Source organism: Dendrobium catenatum, unplaced genomic scaffold (genome assembly GCF_001605985.2).
Source record: "Dendrobium catenatum unplaced genomic scaffold, ASM160598v2 fragScaff_scaffold_1482, whole genome shotgun sequence".
Lineage (NCBI taxonomy): Eukaryota > Viridiplantae > Streptophyta > Magnoliopsida > Asparagales > Orchidaceae > Dendrobium > Dendrobium catenatum.
This window is the reverse complement of record NW_021319944.1, coordinates 2,242,207-2,265,949: the sequence shown is the minus strand read 5'-3', so window position 1 is coordinate 2,265,949 and position 23,743 is coordinate 2,242,207. Positions and strand designations below refer to the sequence as shown.

General features: G+C 37.2%; 1 protein-coding gene across 1 annotated transcript; it reads left to right on the top strand.

Annotated features, from left to right (window-relative positions):
- Positions 1-4,434: 4,434 nt before the first annotated feature.
- On the top strand, positions 4,435-23,361 carry LOC110115795. The gene is made up of 10 exons (XM_028700274.1): positions 4,435-4,853; positions 4,952-5,270; positions 5,349-5,600; positions 9,923-10,116; positions 12,324-12,390; positions 12,547-12,692; positions 16,409-16,560; positions 21,991-22,342; positions 22,440-22,758; positions 22,850-23,361. Exons 1-10 carry the CDS (start codon positions 4,507-4,509, stop codon positions 23,117-23,119), a joined length of 2,418 nt encoding a protein of 805 aa, XP_028556107.1. The 5' UTR covers positions 4,435-4,506; the 3' UTR covers positions 23,120-23,361.
- The last annotated feature ends 382 nt before the right edge of the window (positions 23,362-23,743 follow it).

Sequence of the window (23,743 nt, the reverse complement as noted above, 5' to 3'; positions counted from 1 at the left end):
GCATCATATATAGCTGATAGTACTGTGAGTGTTCATTTATTAAATTAACTTAAGAGTTATAACCTTGCAAGGAAGTGGATTGAGGAAGGTCTTAAACATCTGAGTGAATGAGTTTAATAGCTCAATAATAGTGAGATTTAAATGATTTAAATGTTAATTTGTGACTTTAACACTCCATTTAATAACCATTTTTCTATAGGTTTTGACCCATGAGAAGCAAGTGTAGCATTGAATGTTATGGGTAATATATATTTCTATGTTAATGAGTTGCTTGGGTGGATATAGTGTGTTTCCATTGAGGCACCCTTCGAACCCATTTGCTTGAAAATTTTTTCGCATTCTAGACATATTTCTAGGATAATTCTTGGAGATCAGAGGTTGGTTATATTTTCAAAGTTACAGATAAAAAATTGATATATGGGGATGGGTGTATCTAACATCTTGAGTGGTGAACTAATGTTAGTATGGGAGTTGTAAATGAGTGAGGTGGTTGTGTTGTTCGTGCTAAAAGCATGGGTTAGATGATTTGTCTATTGAAGGCATGATGAAGATGAGAGTTATAGTTTCACTATTATACTCTGATATCATGATAAACAAACTATATTGATTTTGAAAAAAGTGAAAAATAGAGTAGAATAAAGAGCATATTAATAGTGATGAAAGTATTCATTCATTCATACTGCGCTTCATTATTTCATTGCCTCGGTTACGATTAAAGTCATATCCAACATTATTAAATACGTGAATTGAAAAAAAATCACAAATATGAAAGTAGAAACAGACTAAAAAACCCAAAATATACACGGTATATGAACAAAAATGCAATTCAAAATCAAGAAACATATCTTTCAAGCAAGAAGAAAGCAAAATAAAGGGAGCCCCAAAGAGGATGCCAACATCAAAATTCAGAAGTTTTTCGCCGAACAGCTGGCATGAATAGCAAGATAACTACAAACCATGATTGCCAGATGGCCATCCATGCGAGCATGGCTACTAGAGATTAAAATCCACCCAAAAAAAGCAGGAAGAAGGCTTTTCATCATTATCCGACGCTGAAAGTTGATTAAAAAAATTCCTTAATAGTGAGGAACTCAAAGTTAGAGCTATAGTAGGATTGAATGGATTCTTAAATCTTCTCCCATTTGCGACTTTTGATTTGATAGCGCGCCGAATTTTCAAATATAACATTGTGAAACTACTAATATTATTATCAAATCTTCTACCAGATAGTATAAGCTTTTAGTACTGATACGCCACCAGAAATTGTCTAGACCGTGTACGATTCTCGAGGAACATTCAATTTGAAAACTTTCAAAATTAAATTCAGAGCCATATGAACTCCAATTTTAACAAACTTATAGTCAAATTAAACATTTTGAAGAGACGAACCCAACGACACCATCGTCACTCGCTGACTTCAGTCCCTCTGATCTCTATTGCCCAAATACAACCTTATCAACCAAATGAACATACTAAAGTTCTCGAGTCTGGCTTCATTATTATTGGAATATTCCAACCCCACTATGTAATGTGCTTTATAAGATACATTGAGGAAATGACTTCCCTTGCGGAAGGGCATCATTTGTAATCGACAACAAATACTAGAGAAATCATTTTAATTGGGCTTTACCCGGTGGGTTTCCCTTTTTAGGATTTTGACGTTAAAAACTTGGCGTCTCTTATGATTCTTGAGCCCCTTATGTTTATCTGTTTGAATGCTGGATCCTCATACAAAACTATGACGCTAAACCTCATATCTCTCTATCGCCGCAAAATTTTTGAAGATGCAGCAACAAGTAGCAATTGAAATAACAACCATATCATTAATATGAGAGTAAAATTAAGCAGGCTCAGGTTAGCAAAAAAAGAAAGAAGCCCGAGAGATACATTTGGTTAAGAGGCTAAAGGTGTAGAGACGCTCGAGGGAAAAAAAAAAAAAACATTTTTTGATTTGAAGTTGTTATGAGTTGTTTTAGTTTTAGGCTATGTTGCTCATGCATGTTATCACACCTTGGTAATGCTCTATAAATAGAGGGCTTGGGTTGATGTAAGATTTGGGGAAAAATCTGAAAAGCTTAATTTGTATTTCCTCCCAAATTGTTGTCTCCCTCTCCTTCCCTCTTTCTCTCTCTCTCTCTCAAGAACATCTTCCAAGATCCTAACAAATGGTATAAGAGCTAGGGAGATGGAGGAATGCGTTCATGAGGTGGAGCATTCAGCCTTGGATACACAAACATGCGTATCAGACAAAGTCTGATCGGAAGGGTCACCGGCGTGGGCTTCTTGATCAGCAGGAGGTGGCGTCGCGGGTCTCGCGAACATGCGAGGTAGGATGGCGTCGGGTTCGCGGCGTTCAGGTTGGCCGAAGGCGTGGTGTGCGTGGGCTGAACGAGTTGAAGCCTGGAGCGCTGCAGACCGCAGTGGCTGGCAGGCGCGGTCGAAGCTGGGCGCAAGGTGTCGGACAAGCTCAGGGAGCGAAGGCCGTGTGAGAGCAGGCCCACTGTGGTCTTCATGTGGCTAGTGCAGAACGGAGACATGGGTCATTCGTTGGATCCACGTGTGTTGGTGTGATCGGGGGAGGACCGGTGTTCAGCAAGATTGTGCGGGGTCGCTGGAGTCGGAAGGCATCTTGGGTGTTCAGTGCTGAGATCGAGCTGGCGAGGCCCGGGCACATGAGCATTAAGATTGGGCAGGAGACCAGTTGGATGCAGATCTTTCTGTTCTTGATTAAAGATCGGTCAAGAACGCAACGAAAGATCGGATTGGATCTTTGAGGTAGAGTCGGCTTGTTCTTGGGGAGTAGTGTCGGGAGTGCGGGGCGCCTGAAGGTGCGAGGTCGTGCGGTGCACGAGGAGGTTGCACAAGAGTGCAAGGCACGGTAGAGGAGCTTGAGGCTCAGGGCGCGGGCACGAGGCGCAGAAAGACAGGCAGGATTGGAGAACTGGCTTTGTTGGTTCGTCCTGGTTCTTGATCACGAAAGGCAGCTGAAGAGGCGGAGAGAGAGACTCTTGATCTTGGATTCGATCAAGGTGGAGAATTATAGGAGCATGTTGAAGCATCAAGAACCTCGTGGAGGCAAGATGGTCGCAAACTTGGGATTGGACAGGTGGATCGTGCGAAGTCGTTGGTAGGAGCGCGCACTGGTGTCCAAGGCGATCGGTTGGATTGCAATAAGTTCGAGTTCTTGTGACAAGTGGTTCTTTGTTTTTTGTAAAACTAAATCAAGGTGGAGATTGTTATGAGTTGTTTTAGTTTTAAGCTATGTTGCTCATGCATGTTATCACACCTTGGTAATGCTCTATAAATAGAGGCCTTTGGTTGATGTAAGATTTGGGGAAAAATCTGAAATGCTTAATTTGTATTTCCTCCCAAGTTGCTGTCTCCCTCTCCTTCCCTCTCTCTCTCTCAAGAACATCTTCCAAGATCCTAATAGAAGTGAAGGTTACAAAATCATCAAATTACTTTAATTGTGTATGGCTTTGAAAGCTACACTACAATTAGTGTGGTGCTAGTGGCGATGTAGCGGTACAGTGGGCTGCATCGATTTGGCTATCATGGGTCTCGCTTGTTTCTGTCCATAGCTTTCATGATTTATTTGGTATTTTTTCAAGGCAGTCGTCCTAAGGCCTTTTTTTAATGTATTAGTCTCGCCTGAAAAAATTATTCTGTGCGGTCAGGACTTTAGACGTGAATCAAAGCGGTCATATCAGCTGGAACATGCGGGTATTACAACTACAATCAAAATAAAAAGATGACGTGACGTGCTTTGATTCACCTCCAAACGACGTTAGCATCCACACAGAATAATTTTACCATCTGTGAGGAATTTTTATTCTGTGCGGAGTTTGGAGCGGTCAGAGACCAATAAAAATGCATCACATCATCTCAAAAATAAACCGAGCTTGTGCTTTGTACCCGTGCGTTTCCACTTTCCATCCTGTCCGCACATAATAATAGATAGATGTGTTTTTGTTTGGCTGTTGTTGTGACCACGATCAATTGTTGCCTTTTATCGCTCACTGCTCGTTCGTTCTCCCCATACTGCTGCAGCCTGTTTTTTTTGGGACATTTAGGCCATTTAAGGCAAACTCACACATACAATGCATACACAACGACTCGAATCCAAGACCTCTTAGTTGGAAGCCTAAGCTCTCAACCAACAGGCTAAGGTGAGCTGTATGCTGCAACCTGTCAATTGGTTGGATTTTTTTTAATCTTTCGACGTATCTGTTAGCTCTAACGGGCTTTAGTGCTACGGGAGAATTTTTTTTTTTTTTCCGGGAATGTGTGGTGCTTGTTCTTCCACATAAACATCCCAAACGTTTGAGGTCTAAGTTAGTTTGGACCAGCGGCGATTATTATTTCACGTGGTTTGCATTTATGATGGCATTAATCTACTAGCCCAACGTCCTCCCCTTTTAAATTCGGCTTCATTGCCAGCCTCTTCTCTGATCTCATATTCTTGTCCTACTCTAATAAAATAAAAGTCCAAATCTCCGGTGCTTAATGGCGAAAGAAGAGATCGTGGTTCCAGTGATCGACCTCGCCAACTTCCCCGCCGAGCTTGAGAAGCTCGCTGCTGCGAGCACCGAGGTGGGTTGCTTTCAGGTGATCAACCATGGTATTCCTGTGGCGCTTCTTTCCGATATGAAGGAAACCGCCCGGACACTGTTCGACTTCCCCGAAGAGGTTAAGCAGCGCAACGTCAACCTCAACGTGATCGATGGCCGCTACAGGCCGCGTAATTTCGAACCCAACGGCAAATATCACGAGTCCTTCAGCATCTACGACGCCGCCTTACCCTCCGACGTCCTCTCTTTCTGTTCTGCTCTGGACGTCACGCCACAGCAACGGTGCGCTCTTCTTCTTTCTACTTTCCTTGTCATTATTTTATTTGTATTCCTTAAAACAGTACTAATACTAATTCTAGTGAAATTAATGAAGCGAACAGTAAAGTTATTACCGATTATTTTGGAAAACTACATGGCTTGATCTTGGAAATGGCCTCTAAAGTAGTAGAGAGTTTGGGCTTGGTTGGCCGTTCTTTTGAGGAATGGTCTTGTCAGGCGAGAGTGATGTCTTACAAGGTTACTTCTCAAGAGGATATTGGCTGTATTGCTGCTCCTCTTCACACGGACTCCAGTTTTCTCACCGTCTTGCAAGCAGATGAGTGTGTTGGTGGCCTTCAGATCATAGATGCTAATGGCAACTTTGTAGACGTTGATCCTCTCCCGGGAGCCATTTTTGTTAACATAGGTGATATGGGAAAGGTAATTCATCAATTCCTTCACATTTCTAATCTCTCTATATCTCTTAATTATGTCTGCATTAATTTGTATATGGTGAAGGTTTGGAGCAATGGGAGACTGCACACTGTGAAGCATAGAGTGGTCTGTAAGAAAGTCACGACGCGATTCTCCATCGGTTTGTTTCTACTGGCACCAAGAGACGGCTACATAGGGACTGAGCCAGCCTTTATTGATGCCGAGCACCCGAAGCTTTACCAAAACTTCATTTACAATGAGTATCGCAAGCAAAGAAATAAATGTGAATATAAAATAGGTGATCTGGCCCTTCGTGGCTTCAAAGCGGATCAAGAAGCAATATGATCGATGCATATCAGTTCAGTCCCTATAGTACTATGGATATATATATATCTGTTTGTTCTGCATACATCTCCATGCTGGCATGCAAAAGTCTTGACAGCACAACTATATGAACAATATTCATGGATACATATATATATATATGTATGTCCATTTTATTTGTTGTCCAATGTAATTTTAGCAGAGAAGCATCTAAAGTTTTCCATGAAATAAAATTTCTCTCTTTGAATAAAATCTTTAGAAATCTCAAAGAAGAAAGATGGTAATGTTGATGTTTATGTGATGCATTAGAGAGGATCAAAAATAGAAAAGTTAATAACAAATAACTTATTAAGTGGTCCCCTTTTTTTCAATATTACTATGAAATCTCCTATAATCCTGCTGATTTAGATTTTATTTCCAAATTTGGTGACACGGTTTTTTTTTTTTTCTCTCCAAGAATTTTATATGGATTAATTGGGTTCAGTAGCATAAATGTGTGTGGATTGGTTTTGAAAACTTTGGATTTATGTATGTGTAATGCATTACATAGCATGCATAATAACATTCACACTAATATATATGATAGAGCATTAATTAAACATTGATATAGATATGTACTAATAAATGATAGAATATTAGAAGTGCTTATACTGATCCTTTTTATGGTTACTGAGTTACAATGATTGTATAAATACAAATTGATATTGTTCATATTAATTATCACATGTTACATGTATATACTGATATTAATTGAATGAATGAAGCATATTATTTTTGTTTTCGTGCATTGAATGCAGTTGTAGGTCCTAGAAACCTATTAGCTATGTTGTCGGCTCATTATATGATTTTTTTTTCATAATTTCATAAAATGATAAGGAGCCAATGGAGTGAGACTATTTTTAATTTGTTGCTAGTTTAGGATTGTGTTGTATTTTTGTAGTCATGATAGTTCACGAGTAGTAAGTGCAAATGGAATGTCTTGCTATCATAAGTATTATATATGTATTTCTAAGAACTTGGTCGATGTATATTGATGTTTATATATGTAAAATGAAGTATCTTCTTTTAGCTGCTTTATTTTTAATATAGGTGTCTATTAATGACTTTGTTAAATGACGAGAATGTTTAAAATAAGCAATTATTTCAAATTAGATTTTTGAGTGTCACACATATTGTCTCTTGATACCTCATAATATAGATCACTCAATCCATTATATGCTGATAAGATTTATTTCTTAGTTTTTTCAATTAATATTTCTTCCCAGACTCTCATGCAATTAATTATTCTCATATTAGCCCTTTTTTGAAAAAAACATTAATACTTTTAGGCTTGGCACTAACTTTGTCCTCTGTTTATGATCACTGATTAACCAACTAACATCACTATAAAAACTCAAAAAGCTTAAGTGAATTTGTTTGAAAACATGAAAATTTTGATCCAGGAGCAATGTTGTGGTGCCACTAATCCCCGCCATGGTGCTGAGCTACCGTGAATTTCTTAAAATAATTTTGTACAATGGCGTTGAGGTGGTGTTATGTCCCATTGCTATTTGACATGCAACATTGCGACACTGGGACATGGGAGCGCCATGATGCTAAGTACTAAAAATGATTTTTTTATATTGATTATTTAATATCCCTCATCACCACCCATCACCTCCCTTTTTTTTGTTGCTTTCTTGCAGAGGGAGAGAGAGAGAGAGAGAGGAGAAGGGATGAGATTATTTGTCCATTGTTCCTCTCACAAAAATTATTCTACTCATTTTAGGTAACTATACTCTTACTCCTATTTTTTATGATTTTAATTTCTATGAATGTTATCTCTCTTGACTCTGCCAAAAAATCATTTTTTTTTCTAATTTATTGAGATGGTGTAACATTTATATATGATAGATATAATTCTCATGGGTATTTTGATTGTAATATTATAGAATTTCACCAGGTAAATTGGTAGTTATGATACGGGCTTGTAGAGAAAAAATTGTATAAATGATAGAAGATCACCGTGACTTTTGCATCCGAGCAAGGAAAGCTGGTTGTTAACATTATAATTAATTCTAGTTTACTCTTAAAATATAATACCATATATATGAGGGTGGGTCGATGAGCTTTTCTTAAAATAAAAAGTTTATTGTGTAATCCTAGATATTATTTTGTAACTGATTGACTAAATCATAATGATGGGTAGAGGGTGATGACTTCTAATAATTTATTGAAAGTAACATGTGAATTGACTTAAGATAATGATTAATGATGGCAAGATAAAGATTGATGACCAATTGGTCAACAATTAAAGTTAACTTAAAGATTGATGATCAACTGGCTAACAGTTCGGTTAAACTAAATAATAAAAACATCTCATTAAAATTGAATGTCTTACATTACTATTCATAATTACATTCATGATTACATTTATATGATAACATTTTTAATTTATTGATCAATGCAACTGAATTAATATTGATAGAACTTGTATTAATACTGATACATAATGACATAAATTATATAAAGTTATTGATAGATATAATGATACACCATCTTGATATAACAAATTAACATGACATATTAATAGACAGCTATACATAGCATAATGATTGATAGAGGCATGTGATAGACCCATAAACAAATATATAATTGATAGAAAAGTTTAACTTATTTCACCATACAACACTTATTCTAGATTGATAGCCTTTTTTTTTAATTTTCCTTATATATTGATATGCTTCTTCTTATTAAAGTTATTTAGTTTCAATGATCATATTAATTTCATTATCGATTGGTAGTGACCGAAACTAGAACTGGCATATTAATTCATTTGCCTTCTAAAATATTAATAAAACATCTCATTTTTTATGAAAGCCCATCTTATAAAAATTTAATCTAATTATTGATATAAAAAATGTAGTAATTAGTACTTGATCTAAAACATATTTAATTTTTCACTTACAAGAGCCCTTAGCAAAAACAATATTTTCAAAGATATTTTAAACTTCATTTTAGAACTCCATTAGCAATGTTTAAATAACATACCAATATAGATATACATTTCTCCATATAACCTCCTTCATACCTTGTGATGTTGCATTTGTTCTTTCGTTTTTTTTTTTTTTATCAAAATACACAAATTTCATGTTCCATTTCCATAAAATTAGATTGGAGCAGTGTTGCAAATATGAATCTATCTAGCTAGGTAGACACAGTGATAGACATCATGATGATAATTGACAATGCAACTGTTGATGTGGTAGTGTGATCATCACAATGGCAATCAGCATGGTGGGCAAGAGCAAGGGAAATTCGTCTGTTGGGAGGAAAAAATGTTAAAGGAACGAGCATCTAGGGTACAAGGTGAGCAGGGAAATAGAAAGAAATGAGGCTTTTGTCATAGTTTTAACCGCCACAAAATTAACGAAGTTTTTTTTTTTATTATTTATCAACGATTTAAATCACTGCCAATGGTGGCGTTTAGCAGCTATTTGAAAACTACTGAAATGATATATTGCGATAGCTACCTCATTTTGATAGTGATATTATTGTAGGTTTGTGATGCGGAGCATTTTTAGCTTAAAAATTTTTTTAGACTATCTAATTTAGTTTGTTATAAGTTCATTATAGGCTTCTAAAACTTTCTAGTTTTCTTTAGGTTTATACCTAATTATTATATATAGTATGATGAAAGAAGAGGAGGCATTGATAAAATATTATTCTCTTTGAAGTTTGGTTTATCTTTGTTCCATAGATTGAGATTTTCTTCTTACTAATCTGATTCTTTCGACGATCCACTATATCAGTTGGTATCAGTGCTCGGAGCTTGCGAAGAACGATTGATTGCAAAAGAAGGTGAGCTATCGACGAAAATCAAATCCAAAGAATAAGATGGGTAGCCGACACCAAAAAATATTTGCTGTCGATAATGATTGAAGCCTTATAGATGTTTATGAAGCTCAAGTGAATGCATAACATGATTGAATAGACAAAACACTTCATTCCATAAGGAGAATGTGAATGCTGTCGGCAACCATATCGACATCTTTGTCTTCCCTCCTCTCATCCGCTTCATGCGAACGCCACTAGTTCCACGATAAAGCTGCCATGGTTGACAACTACCCTCTACTCAAACTCCTTCTCTGGTGGTGGAATCCTTTCCTGGCCATTTATTCCGCAATCAACTTGCGCCTCCGCTCCAACCCCATTTCGTCACCCATGGTTCCGCCTCCGCCTTCCCCTATAATCTGACCCTACTCCCGTGGGCACCAGCTGAGCCCATCAAACCACTTCTGTCACTCACTTGTGATCCACTATAGCAACTTCCTGTTGATTTTGCTTACAAGTAGCTCATGGCATTGTCTTGGAAAAATCAAATGGTAGCAAATTCAGTTGTTCTTGAGAACAATGGGGACGCTGCACCTGCAACCATACCAGTAGTGAAAAGGGCTTTTTATTCCACTATTGAGGAAGCTAAGGAAGAAAAGGATGTGGTGTCAGCTACAGAGTTCATCACTGTTGATCAAGTCAATTTTGAAGCAGAGTAGAGGAAATATTCAATAGATATTAGAGAAGACCGTATGAAAGAGAGGTAAATTGGTGGTGTCCTCTATGCCATCGTCGGTGTTGTACAGTGAAAGAAGCCTACAGAGTTTGCTTCCTATGGCTCCAGCGATGGTGTAGTCGCCGGTGGCATGGGTAAACCAGAGTAGAAAACTTGATTGAAACAGTAAATTTATTAGGAAGAAGAATAAGTCTATTATTTGCTTTCCTTCTCCATCAATACAGTTATATAATTCTACTAGCTCAAATAGTGCTAATTACTAGATTAAGGTAAGCAAACTATAAGAAAGGACAATAGTAATTGACGTAGGTAGTCGGTAGAGGAAGTTTCCTGCAGATAAATGAATAGAACAGTAACACAAAACAAGGCAAAGGATTACTTGGCAGCAAACAGAGGAGTATATTTTCTTTCTACCGAGAAACTAAAGCAACACAGCTTTTGTATAAAGACGAAAGGCTAAAAGCATTAACCCATAACAGAAAGTTGTCTAGCACTATTAGTTACTAAAAGAGAAATGCAAGTAGTGGAGATTCAACTAATAAAGCAATAATAAGACTATGCATAACGGAATGATAAGATACTCCCTGCGACTAAGATGATCTGCAACAGGTAAGATGATCCGCATCAGGACTCCCCCGCCGGGGAAGAGTCTGCTATCTCAGCAGACACAGTCGTTGTCGCCTCGTCTGTGGGGTAGTATGAATGAATGCCATTGATGTATGTGTTGTCATTGATCTTTTACAATATGGGAAAGGGGCCAACTTTGCGGCGACCCAATTTAGAATACGTGTCCGCAGGTAAGCGTTCACGGCGAATGGGAACCATAACTAGTTCACCCGGTTTAAAAAGTCTTTCCCGGCGATATATATGAATCAGCAGCCAACTTATAGTTCTCATTAGAAGATAGTAGCTTGAGCCTTATGTTCTGTAACATTTGAGATTGAACAACCAAATGAGCTGCTTGCCGATTATGACACTTCAGAAGGATTGCAACGTCAACCGTATGATTAGGTGCCTTGGTGTACACAATATGAAATGGGGAGGTACCAGTTGATCGATTAGACATGCTATTGTAAGCGAACTCCGCCTGGCTCAAGAGTTCATCCCACTGCCGAGGTTGTTCTTGCACTAAACACCTCAACATGTTTCCCAAAGTATGATTCACAACTTCAGTCTGCCCATCCGTTTGTGGGTGGTAAGCGGAGCTTAAATTAATATCAATTTTGAGCCTCTTCCATAATTCACGCCAAAAATGGCTAATAAATTTAACATTCCTTTCAGAGGTCAAACTACGAGGAATGCCATGCAATCGGACAAACTCATTAAAAAACAGACGGGCAATGTTAAGGGCGTCAAAAGTTTTTTTGCAAGCGATAAAGTGCGCCATTTTAGAGAATCTATCTACGACTACCATGATAGAATCATTACCTCACTTTGTTTTGGGCAATCCGAGGAGAAAATCAAGACTAAGATCCTCCCATATCGTCTCCGGAACAGATAACGGTAAATATAAGCCAGTGTTTTGCTTAACACCCTTATATGATTGGCACACTGGACAATGTTCCACAAAACGGGCAACATTATCCCTACGCAAGTGCGGCCAGAAGAAACACAATTGTAGTTGCTCGAGCGTCTTATCACGGCCCACATTAGCGGCAAGGCTGCCACAGTGAATTTCTTGGATAATTTGTTGTCGCCACGGCGAGTCAGGAACACAAAGAGCATTTTGTTTGAATAAAAATTCGTGCCGGATGGAGTATTGCCCAACTGAGTTCTTCTCCAAGCATTCAGCCTAGATTTTTTGGAAATCTTTGTCCGTTGCGTACAGATCCTACAGACATTGGAGACCCGTAATCTCGGTATTAAGCTGAGTCAGGAGTGTAAATTTTCAGCTTAAGGCATCAGCAACCCTGTTTTTAGCTCCCGACTTGTGTTTAAGAACAAAGGTAAACCTTTGTAAGAATAGGATGCACCGTGCGTGCATCCTGTTGAGCGTTTTCTGATTGTTAATATACTGCAAGGCCTTATCATCACTGTGTAACACAAAATCCTTGTGCAAGAGATAATGTTCCCATTATTTGAGGGCACACACCATGACATATAGCTCTTGTTCGTATACACCACTTTTGGCGAGCGGGGCAGAGTTTTTCACTAAAATACTATATTGGTCTGTTCTGCTGCATTAGAATGGCACCAATTTCGATAGCGGATGCATCAGTTTCAACCGTGAATGGTTTGTCGAAGTCCGAAAATGTGAGAACAGGTGTTGACGAGAACGCGGCTTTGACTGCTTCGAAACTCCTTTGTTGATCTTCCGCCCAGGTGAACTATTTGGACTTCAAGCAATCGGTCAAGGGTGCAACGAGGATACTGAAACCCTTGATGAAACAATGATAAAAAATTTGCTAGGCCATGGAAACTTCGCACATCGAAGAAGGATTGAGGAGTGGGCCACTCAGAAATGGCCTTAATCTTCTTTGGATCTACTTGCACGCCACCTGTAGAAATAATGAAACCCAAGAAATACACAGTGCTAGTGGCAAATTCGCACTTGGGTAAGTTCAGATACAACTTATTAGCTTGTAGGATTTCAAATACTTGTTGCAAGTGTTGTAAATGAGGAGCCCAAGACAAGCTAAAAATAAGAATGTCGTCGAAATAGACGTAGGTCTTATTTAAACAGGGCTTCAAAATCTCATTCATAAGCCTCATAAAGGTCGAGGGCGCATTACACAGCCCAAACGGCATGACTCGCCATTCATAAAGACCTTGCCACATTTTGAATGCGATCTTCCACTCGTCGCCTGGTCGGATACGTATTTAGTGATACCCGCTACAAAGGCCAAGTTTGATCTCCCGTCATAGATCGCAGCAACATCGAATTGCCATGGACGCCCCAGAATGATGTGGCATACATCTATATCAAGGATGTCACACAACACTTCGCATACATAATGCATACTAATGGAAAATGTGACTCGACACATTTCAGAAACTTAGATGTCTTTCCCTTTTTTGACCTAGCCGATCTTGTATGGACTAGGATTTTTAGTAGTTTTGAGCTGTAGAGCCTGAACGACTGAGCGAGCAATGACATTTTTTGTGCACCCGCTGTCAATTAATAGATCACATACCTTTCCTTTGATCGTACATCTGGTTTTGAAAACAGCATTTCTTTGTCGAGGTGCCAGTAGCATCTTCTCCATGATGTAAATCAACGGCTCGCCAGTATCCGGTGTCACTTCTTCCACTGCAAGGTTCTGTTCTTCATCTTCAACTTTTTCCTCCTCCCCCTCAACTCTCTGATACCAACACTGACGTAGGTAGTCGGTAGAGGAAGTTTCATGCAGATAAACAAATAGAACGGTAACACAAAACAAGGAAAAGGATTGCTTGGCAACAAACAGAGGAGTATATTTTCTTTCTACCGAGAAACTAAAGAAATACAACTTTTGTATAAAGACGAAAGGCTAAAAGCAGAACCCTTAACAGAAAGTTGCCTAGTACTATTAGCTTTTAAAAGGGAAATGAAAGTAGTAGAGATTCAACTAATAAAGCAATAATAAGACTATGCATAATGGAATCATAAGATACTCCCTGCGGCTAAGATGATTCGCAACAGGTAAGATGATCTGCATCAGTAATTATGCCAAAAAGGTAAAAGTAGCAGTAAGGATAATGGGTCGTTAGGAGGAAGTGGAATGTATCTAGATACAGACACGTTGGGTGTGTGGATGGCCACATCAGGTCTCCCCTGGTTTTGATCAGAAGCTTGACTCCAATGAGATTTTTGAAATGTGTATGTTGTCTGGTGGATGATAACTATAAATATCAGCTACATTGAATGTATGCGAAGTGTGGACATCGGGTGGGAGGTCGATAACATATGCATTATCATTAATTTTGTGAAGGATGGGGAATGATCCCATTTTCCAAGGACTAAGTTTATAATACGTTCCTTGCGGATACCCTTCAGTTTCGTTGCTTGTAGGAGTTTAGTATATCAGTTCATGTATGTAAAACTTGCATATTTCTTTTCTCTTTTATTTATCACATTCATATTGATTGTTGCTTGTGAGTAAAAACAACAAATCATGCAAGCCAAAGCTCAACATGAGTTCTCCATAATTTTCATTACTCGTCACTTGCAAGCAAGTGGTATGTAAAAATTACTAATCACCAATCCTTTGATTATTGCATGTAAATGAGCCATGTTGAATATTGCAAGTCTCCCACTGTCATAGGAGGGTGACTCAAATCTTGTATGAAGAGTTTACTTGATGACATTTACACTCCAATTAAAATGACAATTCCTTAATGTTCATTGAAGATTTGGCATTGTAACTCATAGGTAGATTACTATATTCCTTACAATACCTCTCAATTGTTGCTTAGGGATGTATCATGTCACCATTTCAAGTGGACTATCATGATATCCAAAATGATCCCCTCATACCATAGCTTTATGATTAAGCCATATTCCCACAATCTTTTGTTATTTAGAATCAAATTATACTTACAATTAAAATAGATTGCAACATGTATGGTGAGCTTGACACCATTGGTCATTAGTATTTGTCATCCAATTGAAGTCACGGATTCTAAATTTTCAAAGAAGATTTTGTGTCATTAGTTATAAACATTTCATTGTACCTTTTTTTTTACTTGGCCCTTGTTTGCATGTTGCCACTTTATCAAATCATAATTTTTTGTTTTAAATTATGCTTCATATCATCCAATTGGGTCCAAGCTTGTGTTAAGTTCAATGTGATCACTATCCACTTGTTCATTTGAGTTTGGTTCAAATCAAATTCAAGTTCCATGTTGTCCAAGTAATTCAAGCTTAAATGCATATCCGAGTCCCCTATAATTCGTTCAAGTTTGCAAGTTTGATTATTGTTTGAATTGAATTAAGGTCATTTTATTCGCTCAAATTTGAGCCCAAGTTCAAATTCAATTTGTCCAAATTAGGTCTTTTGTTTGCTGAAAGATCAGGCAGTCTCTCGGTGTCTCTCTTGTTTAGGGAAAACTATAGGAAACTAGGCCTCCTGCCACGATAAAGAAAAGCATGTACGGTAGGTGTTGGGTGACACCGTGGCCAAAAAGTTTTTAATTCTACCACGCCGGAGAAAGCCATGTATGGGTCCTCAAGCACCTGTTTCAAAAAAAAATAGAGTATATATTTGTCCCTTCCCACCACACTAGAGAAAAAACGTAATTAACATTAATTAACTAGTAAATATATAACAGTTAATATATATATATATTAATATATATATATATATATTTATAATATATATATATATAAGTTTTAATATACATAACTGTTATAATATAAACACATAACAATGGTTGAGGCTTTACCTCTACTGACATTGCTTAACAATAATAGCCATACAATTATACTGATCTTATATCCATAGCCAATCTACTTGAAAAGAAAAAATCCACTGTTTAAAACTTCTCATTCTTTTTACAATTATAACAGTAGCAAAAATTATCAAACAAATATTTACAAAAATAATTAATCGTTACAATAATATCTAAAGTTAATAATAGTTAACTGTTAACTAATAATAGCGGCTAATTGATATAGCAGTAACTAATATCAATAAATGGAATTAAAGGTGGTGGAAGGAATCTCTCCTAATATTGAGGAGAAGGCCAACACTTGAATGCGTTTCACGTGCATGATAAAAAATAAAAAAGCAATTAAGTTGTTAGCTTCCTATTAGCTATTAAGAAAAAAGCAGTTTTTTTTTTTTGTTCAGATTTGGCGTGAGAGATTGAGAAGAGAGGACTAGTTTTGCTTAAAAAAATAAGAAGTATCAGAGAGAGATTGTCCTTGGCCGAATAGGATGCTCAAGCTTAAATATTCAGAAGTTGTGAGAGGCGTTTAGAGAAGTTCGGCTTAGAAACAAGTGGAATCGGAAAGATCGGAACTTTGATTACTGGAGCTCGGCAAGAGTGAAGGTTTGGATTGCGATTGGGTGGAGAAGATCAATGGTAGAGAGCTGCAGTTCGTGTACGTCAGGTGCAAAGTTTGGTGGGGTTTGGAGTCGGAACTGAGGCCGGTGCAGCTGCGGTGTACTTGAAGCTTGGTGGAAGTCAGTTGCTGTCTTGCTGCTAGGAATTAAGGAAGTGAAGTTGGAAGAAGGACTTTGAAGTACAAGGGTTGCCGAGGGATCTCAGTACAGAGTTTAACTGGTCGTCGGTGAGGAGGATAGGGGCGTTCAGCAGCGAGTGAGCAAAGAATCAGACGGTGCTGAAGTCGCAAACTCACGCAAGGAAGAGGGTCGGACAGTTGGATTCTTCAGAAGATCAGATCTCTTTCTTGCTTAACCGAAATCTTCTCGCCAGAGATCTTAACGGGATTTGCTGCGGATTTTCGGGGACTTGATCAGAAGTTTCGACTGAAACGAGGTAATCCCATTGATTTCAAAATATTCACTAACACCTTTTGGTTTAATAAAAATATAACAAACTAATTTTGCATTAATTCAAACACAACCCCTTAATGCAAAATTCCTAAACCAAGATTTGATCTAAATCTCTCAAATTTTTTAAAATTAAGAGCTTTTGTGAATCCATCAGCAACTTGATCTTCAGTAGAACAATACTTGATTGCAATAGTTCCTTTAGCCACAACTTCTCTTACAAAATGATGTCGGAGCTCTATGTGCTTCGATCTACCATGAAACACCGGATTCTTCGTCATAGAGATTGTGGATTTATTGTCACAAAATATATCTGTCGCCTTTAATTGAGGTTGATGAAAGTCTTCTAATATTCTTCTCATCCAAATTGCTTGACATGCTGCCGATGAAGCTGCAATATATTCAGCTTATGAAGATGACAATGCAGTACTTGCTTGCTTCTTTGTGCTCCAGGATATTGCTCCAAACCCTAGATTGAATATGAATCCACTTGTGCTCTATCTTCTATGGAACCTGCCCAATCACTATCAGTAAAACTAACTAAATTAAAGTTAAGAATTGAGATATAAAAATTCCATCATCTGCTTTAATAATTTGTAAGTCCAAAAAATAGTGCAGCAACCCCAAATCAGTCATATCAAATTCTTTAATCATATCAGCCTTGAACTTTTCAATTAACACATTAAAAGATCCATAATAAATAATATCATCCACATAAACACAAACAATAAGAAAATCACCATTTTTAGCCAACACATACAAAGTAGGCTGACTTTCACTTCTATGAAATCCCTTCTTTTGGAAGTATGAATCAAGCCTCCAATACCATGCCCTTGGTGCCTGTTTAAGCCCATAAAGTGCCTTTTTAGTTTGTAAAATTTCTCCTCTTTGCCTTTAATAATGAAACCTTGTTGTTGATCAATATAGTTATCTTCTTCCAAATCACCATTCAAAAACACAGATTTAACATCAAATTAAAAAACCTTCCACTTCATTTGTTCAGCTAATGCAAGCAATAGTCCAACAGTTTCAAATCTAGCAACAGGAGAAAATATTTCATAGAAATCAATACCATATTTTTGGGCATACCCTTTGACAACAAGCCTTGCTTTATATTTTTTGATGCTTCCATCTGAATTGTACTTCACTTTGTAAATCCACTTTACACCAATTGGATCTTTTCCTTATGGCACATCAACAAGCCCCCAAGTATTATTTTTCTCAACACTTTGAATCTCCTCTTTCATGGTATTTTCTCATTCTTATTTTTCACAAGCATCTTCATAACATAATGGTTCTGTAACCATAAGATCAAATGTACAATCATAAAACTCATGCAAAGATCTCATCTTTCAATGATGCCTCTCTTTAGAAGTGCTTGAATCTGCTGATCTTGGACTTAACAAAGATGAATTAAATGATAAACCATCACTAACTTCTTGATTGTTAGTGATAAAAATTTGATGATTCTCCTCAAATTCAACTGTTTCTTTTCCTTTATCATGAATTATGGATTCACTCCAATCCACTACAGGAAATTCACTGATTTTCAGCGGAATTTTCCACGGGACGCTGGCGCGCGCCAGCAACGCGGAAGCGGGAGCGCGGGGGCTCGGAGCGGTGAGGGTTTTTTTTTTTAAATTTGACCGGCGGTTTATAATCGCCGGTAAGCCACCGGAATAATTTGCCGTCGGTAAAAATCGCCGAAATTTCTTTTCCTACGCCGTTTTTACCGGCGGTAATTTAACCGCTGGAAAACTACAAAATTGCCAGAAAAAGCCACCGGAAATGGGTGATTTTCCTGTAGTGATCCCACATACCATCTTCATCAAAAATAACATCTCTACTGATAATGAGCTTCTCAGATTGTGGATCAAACAATCTGTATGCCTTTGGCTGAATGCTGTAGCCAATGAATATCAACTTTTTAGATTTGCTATCCAACTTGCTTCTATTGTGACCATCCTCCAATGCATAGGCAATACTTCCAAATATTTTCAAATGACTGACAACAGGCTTTCTATCATTCCATGCTTCATAAGGTGTAATATTTTGAACAGCTTTTATCAGAGAAATATTCAAAATATAAATAGCAGTTGCAACAGCTTCAGCCCAAAAAGCATTTAGTAAATTCTTTATCTTCAACATACTTCTTGCCATTTCTACAATAGTTCTATTCTTTCTTTCTACGACCCCATTTTGTTGTGGTGTATTTGGAGCAGTTAATTGCATGAAGATTCCATACTTATCACAAAATTTGACAATCTCATTTGATATAAATTCTCCACCTCTATCTGTGCGTAGAGTTTTAATGTTCTTACCACTTTGATTCTCCACAAATGCTTTAAAATGCATAATTTTTTTAAAAGCTTATGATTTATGCTTCAAAAATACACCCAATTCATTCTGCTATAGTCATCAACAAATAAAAGAAAATATTTACACCCTCCATGAGATGATCTATTCATTGGGCAGCACAAATCTGCATGGATTAACTCCAAACATCTTCTTGCTCTCCATGATTTTTCATATGGAAAAGGCTTTCTAGTTTGCTTTCCCATAACACATGCTTCACAAATACCACCATAGTCCACTTTAGGCAAACCTTAAACCTTCTTTTGATACAATAATTTCAAACCATCCATATATAAATGACCATATCTAAAATGTCATAATTCTGCATCAAATATTTTCTTGGCTATCAAAACTTTTTCTTGAACTGTTGAAATATTAAGTGGAAAAATTTTATTGGGAGCCATCTGAATTATTGCAATTTGTTGCTTATTTTTTTTATCTTCAATTTTACAAGCCTTTTCATCAAATTTAACTTTATACCCATTATCAATTAATTTCCCAATGCTTAGTAAATTATGTGCAAGCTTTGAAACATACAAAACATCATGTAATAGCTTTACCTTGCCATCATTTGTCCCAACAACAATGCTCCCCTTTCCTTCAACTTGAACAATATTATTATCACCAAATCTAACTTCTGATTTCTTTGACATATCAATCTCTTTGAAAAGAGATTTCATTCCAGTCATGTGATTAGAACAACCACTATCAAGGAACCAAATTTCTGAATTACTACAATCACCTTGGAAATGTGTCATAAACAGATTATTTTGATCTGTTGTCTTCTCTGCAACATTGGCTTGTTTTTGTTTGGACCAACATTTATCTTCTGAATGTCCAAACTTCTTACAAAAATCACACTACACTTTATCTTTTCCTTCTTGATTCCTTTATTTGTTCCAACAATTTGTCTCAATATGACCAGACTTCTTACAATAATAGCATTGCTTTTGACCTCCACTTGATCTTTTATCTTCATAAGATTCTCTTCCAAGAAAAGCACCACGACCACCTCTTCCTCTATAAGCATTTCATACTCCTCTACTACGACCTCCTTTTTTGTTGCCACTAGTTGAAGTTTCCTTCACTTGAAATGCCTTTTCAACTGTCTTCAATTCTCTTCTGTTTATTCTCTCCTCATGAGACATCAACGAACTCATCATTTCATCAAAAGAATACACAGCAAGATCTTTAGATTCTTCAATAGCAGCCACCACATGTTCAAAATTTGTTGGAAGACTCCTTAGAACTTTGGAGACTACCTTCTCATCAGATATTTGCTCTCCAAATGATCGCATTTTGTTCACAATTGTTGATACCCGGGAGAGATAAGTTTGAACACCTTCTCCTTCATTCATATTCATAGTTTCAAAATCACATCGCATAGATTGCAACTTTACTGTCTTTAATCTTATAGAATCTTGAAATTCTTTCTCCAAAATATCCCAAGCTTCCTTTGATGTCTCTGCCATAAAAATTCTTGAAAATACATTATCATCCATAGCTTGTTAAATGAAAAATAAAGCCTTTGAATCCTTCTTCTTGTTATCATTATTTCTCCCTTCATCTTCTCAAATTTGCACACCATTCATCACAAGATCCCATAAATCTTGTGACTTAAACAAGGTCTTCATTTTGATACTCCAAAACTCATACTTCTCACCATTGAAGATGGGAATCAAAGGTTGAGAAGAAGTGCTTATTGCCATGAAAAATTTCTCACAATACTTGAATCAGAATCACTCACATTATTTTTAGAAGAATACACAAGATCTTCTAAAAATTTACTTCACTTCAGAAATTTGACGCCCACTTCAATCGAAACCAGGCTCTGATACCACAATGTTGAAGAAAATTGAGAAATTGGAGAAAAGCAAAGACAAAGATAAGGCTTCGCTTAACAGAGGAAAAATGAGAAAAATGCTTAAATGCTTAACGTAATAGAGGAAAACAGTAGTAGCAACAGTTTTTTTCTTACAGCCCTTTTAACACACACAAAACAACAATTTTAAACGAAACTAAGATAAAGCAAGCCGACATAGCAAGCAATGTTTCACTAACACCTTTTGGTTTAATAAAAATATAATAAACTAATTTTGCATTAATTCAAAATATATATATTAAATTTATTAAATTTACTAATAAATCAAAATAGTTGGAGTGCATGTGATAATATATATATTGATTTTGTTAGATTTAACAATAGTATTAAATAATAAAATAAAATTATTAAATTTACTAATAAATCAAAATAGTTGGAGTGTGATAATTATCCCAAAGAGGTCTCGATTAAGGTGTATTCGTCTCAAAATGTGTGCAATCGCCTTAGAAATTGCCTCGATATATGCATCAATTTCACCTCGTAGTTTTCTTTGGGCAAGTTGATAATGAATCTTAGGCTTGTCAATGTTTCGGTTACAACAATGCAATTCGTTTCGCGATCGGACATCACTCGTCGTCAATTACGGATGTCGATCGTCCCTTCGTTCCGATTTTGCATGATTTGGCTGTAAAGGGTCTCGACCTAGGAGAATTCGATGTTCTGATCGTAACGACACAATCTGTTTGGCAATCAGAGGTCTTTTGAACCTTCAAGTGGTGTGTTGTGTCAACCTGCACGCTGATTGGTTCGTCCTTTTTTTACACTTAGTTTGAATGATAAGGATCAACAATATTATTCAATATGTGGATTTACCTACATATATCATAGAATCCTTATCTCTTCACATATCTAACACGTTCTCTAGCATTCAATTATCATTTTGGGTAGTTCATGAAAAAATAAAAATTATATAAAACTGTAACGATATTATTTTGGGTTTAGATATGAAAATCAAATATTCAAAATAAGAGCAGAGACACTTCTCCTAAACCTGTCAAGAGCCAGCACTCCTTTATTCTGAATTAGCTGTCACCGACGCTTTCAAAATCTTAGATTTATTTTGACAGGCTGCTATGATAACTCATCCTCTTATCATTCAAATTTCATTTCATTACCTGTTACTTGGATCACATTCGTAAACGGTCTGAAAGCTGAATGGTAATCCAAATCCCTGTTCAGTAATGGCAAAAGATCAGGAGATTGTGGTTCCGGTTATTGACCTTGCTAACTTCCCCGCTGAGCTGGAGAAGCTGTCTGCGGCGAGCACTGAGCTTGGCTGCTTTCGGGTCATCAATCATGGTATGCCTATGCCACTTCTGGCCAAGATGAAGGAAGCCGCGCGGTCGCTCTTCGAGATCCCTGCCGACGTTAAGCTGCGTAACGTCATCCACAATTTGGAAGATGGGGGCTACAGGCCGCCTACTTTCTCACCGAAATCCCCATTTTACGAGTCCTTCGGCATCTACGACGTAGCCTCACCGACCGACGTTCACTCTTTTTGTTCTACTTTGGACGCCTCGCCACTGCAACGGTGTGCTTGCTATATATGCTCCTTCATTCTTTCCGAGAAATTTATCTTCTTTTAAAACTGTACTACTAATTGTGTTCCTATAAAACGATGCATACAGTAAAATTATTACCGATTATTTTGAGAAACTTCACGGAGTAACCATCGAAATAGCTTCGAAAGTAGCCGAGAGTTTGGGCCTGAATGGCTGCTCTTTCAAGGACTGGACTTGTCAAGCAAGATTAATCTCTTACAAGTTTGCTTGTCAAGAGCATGTGGGTCGTATTGGAGTTCCTGCACACACAGACTCCAGTTTTCTGACCGTCTTGCAAGAAGATGAATGTGTTGGTGGCCTCCAGATCATGGACGCTAATGCCGACTTTATAGACATGGATCCTCTGCCAGGAACCTTATTTGTTAACATAGGAGATATCGGCAAGGTATTGAAATCTCTCTCTTCTCAGTTCCAAAAATGTAAAAGAAATATAAAAGCATGGTTGACAAAAATGTTTGTCTTTGCATATGGTGAAGGTTTGGAGCAATGGAAAACTGCAAAGCGTGAAGCATAGAGTGGTTTGTAAGAAAGCCATGCCACGAATCTCCATCGCATTGTTTCTACTTGCCCCAAAAGATGGCTCCATAGCGACTGAGCCTGCATTTATTGATACGGATCACCCGAAGCTGTACAAAACATTCATTTACAATGTTTATCGCAAGCAGAGAAATACATTTGATTTTAGAACAGGTGAGACCCTCCATGCCTTCAAAACAGAGGACGATCGAAGCAAAGACGATCTCTGATTTATAAATCAATGCCCATCGACTATATATGATCTGGCTGTCCTACGTAGATCTCGATGCATTTTTAAATATTCACGGTATTAGAATTTGTTATGCTTTTTCTACGTTTGGAGAGCGTTGCATTCATCTTTGCCTCCTCATATTTTACTGTAGGTTTGATTTGTTAAAGGACGTTATTCAGTCAACATTTTCGATCTTCTTATTTTTTGGGGAGTTATAATGATTTTTATTTTCTTATGCTTAATTTATGGTATAATGGCTCAATGAATGATTTAGGAGAATATATATTCAAATTAAGATTAGGGATCGAGTTTGGGTGAGAAAATAAAAGAAAAATCTTAAAATTACATTGATATATATATAAAAAATGATTTTATTGATGATGATGATGATGCCAGGGAAATGGATGATGGGATACAGCTAATGAACATGATGATTGTTAGAGCAGACAACTTAAATAACTAATCTTGCTTTCCAATCATAGCTTTACACGTGTACTTGTTATCTATACTTAACACTATATATATCGGTCATTATTGTAACAGTGGACATATGAAATACAAATCATTTTCTGTACAGTTCTTTATCTCTGTTCTTCTTGTCCCTGTCTTCGGTTTCTTCATG

Bases quoted from the DNA above. Each gene is read 5' to 3' on its own strand.
- LOC110115795 (XM_028700274.1), top strand. From the start codon at position 4,507: ATGGCGAAAGAAGAGATCGTGGTTCCAGTGATCGACCTCGCCAACTTC. The intron at 4,854-4,951 runs GTGCGCTCTTCT...TGAAGCGAACAG, and splicing joins GACGTCACGCCACAGCAACG to TAAAGTTATTACCGATTATT. The intron at 10,117-12,323 runs GTAGAGGAAATA...CTGCTGCATTAG, and splicing joins CAAGTCAATTTTGAAGCAGA to AATGGCACCAATTTCGATAG.